This window comes from Musca autumnalis, unplaced genomic scaffold (assembly GCF_047663935.1).
Source record: "Musca autumnalis isolate F117 unplaced genomic scaffold, ASM4766393v1 scaffold_5, whole genome shotgun sequence".
Classification (NCBI taxonomy): domain Eukaryota; kingdom Metazoa; phylum Arthropoda; class Insecta; order Diptera; family Muscidae; genus Musca; species Musca autumnalis.
Genome location: NW_027412088.1, coordinates 50,688,613 through 50,697,227, shown reverse-complemented (window position 1 = coordinate 50,697,227; position 8,615 = coordinate 50,688,613). Strand labels below are relative to the sequence as shown.

The window sequence follows — 8,615 nt, the reverse complement described above, 5'->3', positions numbered from 1 at the left end:
TGTAGTAAGTGTTGAATGCGTTTAAACAGACGATGATAGTTCCTCCTGTACATTGTAATCTTTGCAATGTACGCAATAAGTTTTGGCCAAAGTTTATTTTTCTTTTGTAATTGCTGAAAGTATTGTGTGCATTAATATCCAAAATTCCTAAAGTATTGAACTTTCGAGTTAGGTAGCTCATTTATGACATTGTTTACAAAAATACTGCGCATTCGCATGAATGAAGGGCGTACATGCAAAGATGTTCATCATTCGAAAGTAATACAGTGAAAGTATCACCTTACATTGAGTTTAAAGAACCATCCGCATAAAAATGGAAAATCAACAAGCCATTGGAAAGCTGCCGATCGCCCATATTAGGAACAGGAGAAATGAAGATTCATCATGAGAACATTGATTTCAAGGAGGGGCTACCCATTGCATCTGGGTAGCATAAAGCTGGTACCCAACATGTCCAATGGGGGTTTGCGGAATCAACAAGGAGGTATACTATGGATGTCAGCCTCAAATCGCATTCCACTCAAACATGAATTCGTAAACCACAAGCGATGCTTATGTCGGTCAAAAAATTACCTGTTATTTAAAAAAATTTAACTGTTTATTCAAAAGATTCTAAATTGCATTTCTAATTTTAACATTCTTTAAACAGAACAACAATTTAATTCAAATATATAAGCATTTAAATTTAAAATAAAATTAAAAACATTCGACTGTGGTCTGGTCACTCTAGCAAAACCAGCTCTTTTTCTCATCTACGTTCTCTGATTCTCCCTCTTCATTTCTTTTGCTCGGCCGGTTTAGCAGTTTCTTCTGTTTTGGTTTTCAAATTCTTAAGTTGTTCCTTTTGTTGTTTATAGAAAAATTCCTCTTCTCTAGCTGCTTCCATTTTACCAAAACTTCCACCGGCTTCACGGATGGATCCACCGCCACCCCCACCTTTACCTGCTCCACTACCCAATTCACCGATTTGAGACATTTTTGAAATACTAAAAATAAGTGAAATTAACATTAGAATAAAATTAACAAGTAAAAAAGCATTAAGTTCGGCCGGGCCGAACTTTTCATACCCTCCACCATAAAATATTCATTCCTGTCCCCAACTTTAAGTGAGTACGTTAAAATGTCAGATAATGTACATAAAATGCTTCATTCGGAAGGCCCTTTTTTATGGTGCCTATATCTAACTGTTGACAATTTTTGGTGGGCTAGAAATTGGGAGGTACCGTTATATAGGGGTTATAATAAAACATGGGCCTATGTTGACAGTTTTTGATGGGAGCCTTTAATGTCAAATAACTCCTAATTCGGTTAAAAAATTTAGCTAGAATCCTCAAAATAACGAAAATCGGTACATAACGTGGGAACTTCAAATGTCATCAACAGCTGAACTTAAATGAACAATTTTTGTTGCAGAATTTGTGTTGACTTTCAAATTTCAAATTACAGAAAGTTCGTCCAAAAAATAAAGCTAAGGTACGGAAAATCGGGAGGTTTGTTTTGTTAAACATTTTAAGTAAAATCCTCAAAGTACTGAAAATAGGGAAGTATCGTTATATTGGGGCTATGTTGAAAATTGTTGATGCAGATGTGTTGTGACCACTACAACCTTCAAATGTCAAATTACAGTTAGTTCTGTTAAGAATTGTAGCTAAAATTGCCAAATTACTGAAAATTGGGAGGTACCGTTACATGGGAGCTATATCCGAACATGGACCTATGTTGACAATTTTTGATGGAGATGTGTTGTGACCACTAAGAACTTCAAATGTCAAATTACTGCTTGTTCGGTTTAATATTGTAGCTAAAATCATCAAATTACTGAAAATCGGGAGGTACCGTTATATGGGGGCTTTCTTGACAATTTTTGGTGGAGAGGTGTGGTGACCACTAAGAATTTCAAATGTCAAATGTTCAAATTACAGCTAATTCGGTTAAAACTTGTTGGTAAAATTCTCAACATACCTGAAATCGGGCGGTAACGTTATATGGGGGCTATTCCAAAACATGGACCTACATATGTCCACTAGTTATATAAGTTTATTGACATTTAAGAACCCTAAATGTCAATTGATAGCTAAATCGGTCTGAAAATGTAGATAAAAACGTCAAAATGCCGTAAATCGGGGGTACCGTTATATGGGGGCTATACCAAAACTTGGACCTAGGTCCGCAACTTTTGTTATATAAGTTTAGTTACACTTAAGAACCCTAAATGTCAAATTATAGCTACATCGGTCTGAAAATGTAGCTAAACACGTCAAAATACCGCAAATCGGGGGGTACCGTTATATGGGGGCTATACCAAAACGTGGACCTATGTCCACAACTTCTAATTTATAAGTCTATTAACACTTAAGAACCCTAAATGTCAAATTATAGCTACATCGGTCTGATAATGTAGCTAAAAACGTCAAAACACCGTATATCGGGGGGTACCGTTATATGGGGGCTATACCAAAACGTGGACCTATGTCCACAACTTTTGTTATATAAGTTTATTGGTACTTAAGAACCCTAAATTTCAAATTATAGCTAAATTGGTCTAAAAATGTAGCTAAAAACGTCAAAATACCGCAAATCGGGGGGTACGGTTATATGGGGGCTATACCAAAACGTGGACCTATGTCCACAAGTTTTGTCACATAAGTTTAGTTACACTTAAGAACCCTAAATGTCAAATTATAGCTATATCGGTCTGAAAATGTAGCTAAAAACGTCAAAATACCGTAAATCGGGGGGTACCGTTATATGGGGGCTATACCAAAACGTGGACCTATGTCCACAAGTTTTGTCACATAAGTTTATTGACATTTAAGAACTTCAAATGTCAAATTATAGCTAAATCGGTCTGAAAATATAGCTAAACCCGTCAAAATAACGTTAATCGGGGGGTACCGTTATATGGGGGCTATACCAATACGTGGACCTATGTCCACAACTTTTGTTATATAAGTTTATTGACTTTTAAGAACTTCAAATGTCAAATTATAGCTAAATCGGTCTGAAAATGTAGCTAAACCCGTCAAAATACCGTAAATCGGGGGGTACCGTTATATGGGGGCTATACCAAAACGTGGACCTATGTCCACAACTTCTAATTTATAAGTTTATTAACACTTAAGAACCCTAAATGTCAAATTATAGCTACATCGGTCTGATAATGTAGCTAAAAACGTCAAAATACCGTATATCGGGGGGGTACCGTTATATGGGGGCTATACCAAAACGTGGACCTATGTCCACAACTTTTGTTATATAAGTTTATTGATACTTAAGAACCCTAAATTTCAAATTATAGCTAAATCGGTCTAAAAATGTAGCTAAAAACGTCAAAATACCGCAAATCGGGGGGTACCGTTATATGGGGGCTATACCAAAACGTGGACCTATGTCCACAAGTTTTGTTATATATGTTTGTTGACACTTAAGAACCCTAAATGTCAAATTATAGCCAAATCGGTTTGAAAATGTAGCTAAAAACGTCAAAATACCGTAAATCGGGGGTACCGTTATATGGGGGCTATACCAAAACGTGCACCGATATAGCCCATCATCGAACTTGACCTGCCTGCAAACAAAAGACGCATTTTCCCAAAATTTCAGCGTCCTATCTCTATTTTTGTGGATGCTAGAGTGATTACCACAGACGGACGGACGGACGGACGGACGTGCTCAGATCGACTTAGAATTTTATCCTGATCAAGAATATATATACTTTATAGGGTCGCAAATGAGTATTTCAATGCGTTACAAACGGAAAAACAAACTTAATATACCCTCCATACTATGGTGGAGGGTATAAAAATGAATTAACTTATGTAACGTTTTAGTGACCTAAATTTTGTGATGCGGAGAAAGAAATTCACAAACGGTGGAATACTTACTGTATCTGCTTGGGATATAAACGTTGTGTTATGCGCCTCAATGTCAATAACATACTGGAATACGAGTTCTATTTGGTTTGACTTTTATAATAGATAGCAATTTTAATTTTCAAAATATTTCACAAATTGTCTCTGCGATTGCAACAGAAAAGCACCACTCACTGAGCCGATTGCTATTTTTGTCTATTGTGAATGGTTGTTGACGATGCGATGTTTAATCATTTGTTTATTTTTATTTGCAATAATTTGATAGGGTTGCCAAAGTATTATTATTTTAATGGCATAAATATAATTAGTTGTGAAATTCGTTACAAAATCATCGAACCATGGCATCGAACTAATAAATATTTGTAGAAAATCCACGCCTAGTTGTGGTGATATTGTTGGAAAAATATTTGTATGGCCCATGGCACAATTACCAAGGTAGTGGTATCACACCAGCTGTTCGAATATGAAGTGTCAAATCCCTTTATAAAAAAAAATTATTTTTGTTGTAATTTCCCCAACAACATAAAGATACCAGGGCGTGTGTGGTGAAAAAAGTAGAACACATGTGGCCTGTTCCAGAACTGCAAGAATCTACTAATTTTTACTATTTTTCTGATAACATAAAGGAAAACTACCGAAATACGTCGGGCGTATACTTTTTGTAAGTTGAAAAAGTTGAACTTTGACAGAACGTTATTGTTTGTATGTGTGTGTGTTTTGTATCCCAATAGAAAATCGTGTCTTCGATGACATTTTCATCGACGATTCGTTGACGAATGTTCCGAAATTGTCATGTACGACAACTTGCATGACCATGTCTTGCATTGTGTCTTGGCAACAAACCGAAAAATGCTCAAAGTGTGCTTTGAAACAATTGTATACATATTTATTCAGATATACAATTTTTGATTTGTAATAAATATACAATTATAAAGTCACAAAATTCGGAAACCGCGTTACCGATTAAACAATTTTTATTAATACAACCTGAATTATGCAGAAAACGGTAAGTTGGAATAAATAGAATTAAATGCTTTAAAATTAATTGTAGTTATTTTTTGAATAGGTGCATTTAGGTTGAAGAACATTGAAAATTCCACCGACTGTAAAATACAAAGCCTGTGGTATATGGTAAGATTTTAGAATATTTAGGAGATATTCACAATATTCATTTAAAATTATTTCTTTTTGCAGAATCCAAAAATAAAAAGAGGTCGCTTTTCGTTCAGTTGCGTTAAGAAGATTAAGGCGTGGTAAAGCTGGAAGAAAATGGTGGATTGCAGAACATACGGCAGCTAAGTATTATTAATTATTTAACTAATTTATTTTGTAAAATTTATATATTTTATAATTAAATAAAACTAAAAATTTGACACAAGACAACATAAACGAAATTGTCTTTAGTTGGGTCATCGATGACTAGTAGCAAGACAGGGTCTGTGAAACAGTCGTCGACGAAATACGGGGATTTTAGTCATCTAGATCGTCGTCGACGACAACTTCGCTTACCCTGTCGCCAAAGTTGTCGTGCATGAATACTGGGACACTTGTGTGAAATTGTCGTCAACGATCCCAAAGGGCTGTCTGCAAAGAGTCGTGAACGAATTGGAAATGTCGTGCACGATTCGTCAATGTTGTCTTAAAGACACTTTCTACTGGGATTTTAAAAACAAAAGCCCAACAAAACATGAAATACATACAATTCATTGCAAAGGAAAATTATTTGTTTTACGAATGAAAACATTTAAGTAAGTTTCGGTCGCGGATTTTATGTTTTAAATGTGATTTGGGATTCAACGTATTTGGGTAATACGGACGCTCAGAGAGCGTTGTTTTGGTAGGTTAATGAAATATTTGTGTACGTCCCGTCGTTATTTAGGTTTAGCAGTAAACAAGTAAAAAAGTGCCAGTCGGCTTTGCCGACAGATATGTATATACCCTCAGCCAATGTGAAGTGAAACTTTCACCTACGGACAGATCGAATGTGTTTAATGTCTCTTCAGAATTTTGTGGCCCTTTTTGTACATTTGAACTTGCCGAAAAAATGTGGATTATGAATTAACTGCACTAAGGCCATGTTTATATTATAGCCTTTTGCAGGGTTAACCTTCTTTATGAGGATTTATGGAATTGACATTTGAAATCCAGTGGGTTTGTTAAATCTAATTATATATAAATGTACTATAAGACACAAATGTTGAACCTTTGTGGGGGAGGTATCCTTAGGGAGGACCGATATGGGCCATTTTAGAAGTTAAACTAAATTTTGACAAAATATTAGGAGATCCAAAGCTTGTACCAAATTGGTTGCCCCATACAAGTGATATCATTCTAGCATTTTAGTGACATTTTTTAAATATTGGGGAGAAGTACCGGAAGTTGTGTACCGGTATTGCCCCATGAAACTAAGTTTGGATATAATATGACAAAGACCAAATGTTGGACCAAATCGGTTGAACAGTGCAAGAGTTATAGTGCTCTCCGACAGCCACATATGGTGACATAGGGATTTTTTACACCTTTCGGGCTGTTTCCTAAGAAATATGATTTGCCCCTGAAAAAACTTTTACCGTTGTAATAGAGGTAGCGAACGCAAATCGCTTGAACAAAAATCAAAATGATTCGCGAGCAGGCCTTAAAGTGGACTTATCCGAAATTGTGTGTGAGAGGTACCACCAGAAGGAGTTGACAAATATAGTCCATATTCGAACCTGATTTATATCTGGTAGATATATTAGGATGTGCAAAGTATGGATTACATCGGTCACTCCCACAATTTTTCCTAACATTTTTGAACTTTTGTGGGGGAGGTACCTGAAGGAGTGGACCGACATGGCTTATCTTCAATTTTAAACTATGTTTGGACAAAATATTACGAAGGCCAAATTTTGGACCGAATCGGCAGATCCGTTCGAGAGTTATCTTGCGCTCCATCCACTACACACGGTGTCATAGGGGTTTTTTGAAACTTTCAGGCTACTTTCTCAGGAAGTATGGACTTGCCCCTGATTAAACTTGTACCGTCGTATGGAAGGGCAATGAATACAAGTTGTTGCAACAAAAACCAAAGCGATTCTAGCGCAGGTCCTAATCTGAACCTATCCGAAATTTTGTGTGGGAGGTACCCGAAGGAGTGGACCGATTGAGTCCATTTTGGAACCTCATCTAAGTTTAGTAGAAATTTCACGATGTGCAAAGTATGGATCAAATCGGTTACTCCCTTCAAGAGTTATCGTGCGCACAAATTTTCCGAACATTTTCGAACTTTTGTGGGAGAGGTACCGGAAGGAGTGGACCGATGTAGCCCATCTTCGAACTTAAACTAAGTTTGGACAAAGTATTACGTAAGCCAAATTTTGGATCGAATCGGTTGATCCGTTCGCGAGTTATCGTGCGCTCCAGCCAGCCAGAAAGACAGACGGACGGACATTGCTCAATCGAGTCCAAATTGTCTGAAACACATTTCGTCCAAACATACTTGGGGTCTAAAACCATTATTTCGATGAGGCACATTTTGCCCGTATGAAAGTGTATATACCCTCGTTAGCATAAATGCTGAGGGTATAAAAATCCACGCCTAGTGGTGGGATATTGTTGGAAAAATATTTATAAAAAATCCACGCCTAGTGGTGGGATATTGTTGGAAAAATATTTATAAAAAATCCACGCCTAGTGGTGGGATATTGTTGGAAAAATATTTATAAAAAATCCACGCCTAGTGGTGGGATATTGTTGGAAAAATATTTATAAAAAATCCACGCCTAGTGTTGGGATATTGTTGGAAAAATATTTATAAAAAATCCACGCCTAGTGTTGGGATATTGTTGGAAAAATATTTATAAAAAATCCACGCCTAGTGGTGGGATATTGTTGGAAAAATATTTATAAAAAATCCACGCCTAGTGGTGGGATATTGTTGGAAAAATATTTATAAAAAATCCACGCCTAGTGGTGGGATATTGTTGGAAAAATATTTATAAAAAATCCACGCCTAGTGGTGGGATATTGTTGGAAAAATATTTATAAAAAATCCACGCCTAGTGTTGGGATATTGTTGGAAAAATATTTATAAAAAATCCACGCCTAGTGGTGGGATATTGTTGGAAAAATATTTATAAAAAATCCACGCCTAGTGGTGGGATATTGTTGGAAAAATATTTATAAAAAATCCACGCCTAGTGGTGGGATATTGTTGGAAAAATATTTATAAAAAATCCACGCCTAGTGGTGGGATATTGTTGGAAAAATATTTATAAAAAATCCACGCCTAGTGGTGGGATATTGTTGGAAAAATATTTATAAAAAATCCACGCCTAGTGGTGGGATATTGTTGGAAAAATATTTATAAAAAATCCACGACTAGTGGTGGGATATTGTTGGAAAAATATTTATAAAAAATCCACGCCTAGTGGTGGGATATTGTTGGAAAAATATTTATAAAAAATCCACGCCTAGTGGTGGGATATTGTTGGAAAAATATTTATAAAAAATCCACGCCTAGTGGTGGGATATTGTTGGAAAAATATTTATAAAAAATCCACGCCTAGTGGTGGGATATTGTTGGAAAAATATTTATAAAAAATCCACGCCTAGTGGTGGGATATTGTTGGAAAAATATTTATAAAAAATCCACGCCTAGTGGTGGGATATTGTTGGAAAAATATTTATAAAAAATCCACGCCTAGTGGTGGGATATTGTTGGAAAAATATTTATAAAAAATCCACGCCTAGTGGTGGGATATT

General features: G+C 36.0%; 1 protein-coding gene across 1 annotated transcript; it reads right to left on the bottom strand.

The window, feature by feature from the left end:
* Window positions 1–573: 573 nt before the first annotated feature.
* On the bottom strand, window positions 574–4,077 carry LOC141406769 (ATPase inhibitor mai-2, mitochondrial-like). Its single transcript, XM_073992774.1, has 2 exons — window positions 3,885–4,077; window positions 574–986 (listed from the first exon to the last, which is right to left on the bottom strand). Exons 1-2 carry the CDS (start codon window positions 3,935–3,937, stop codon window positions 776–778), a joined length of 264 nt encoding a protein of 87 aa, XP_073848875.1. The 5' UTR covers window positions 3,938–4,077; the 3' UTR covers window positions 574–775.
* Between the last annotated feature and the right edge of the window lie 4,538 nt (window positions 4,078–8,615).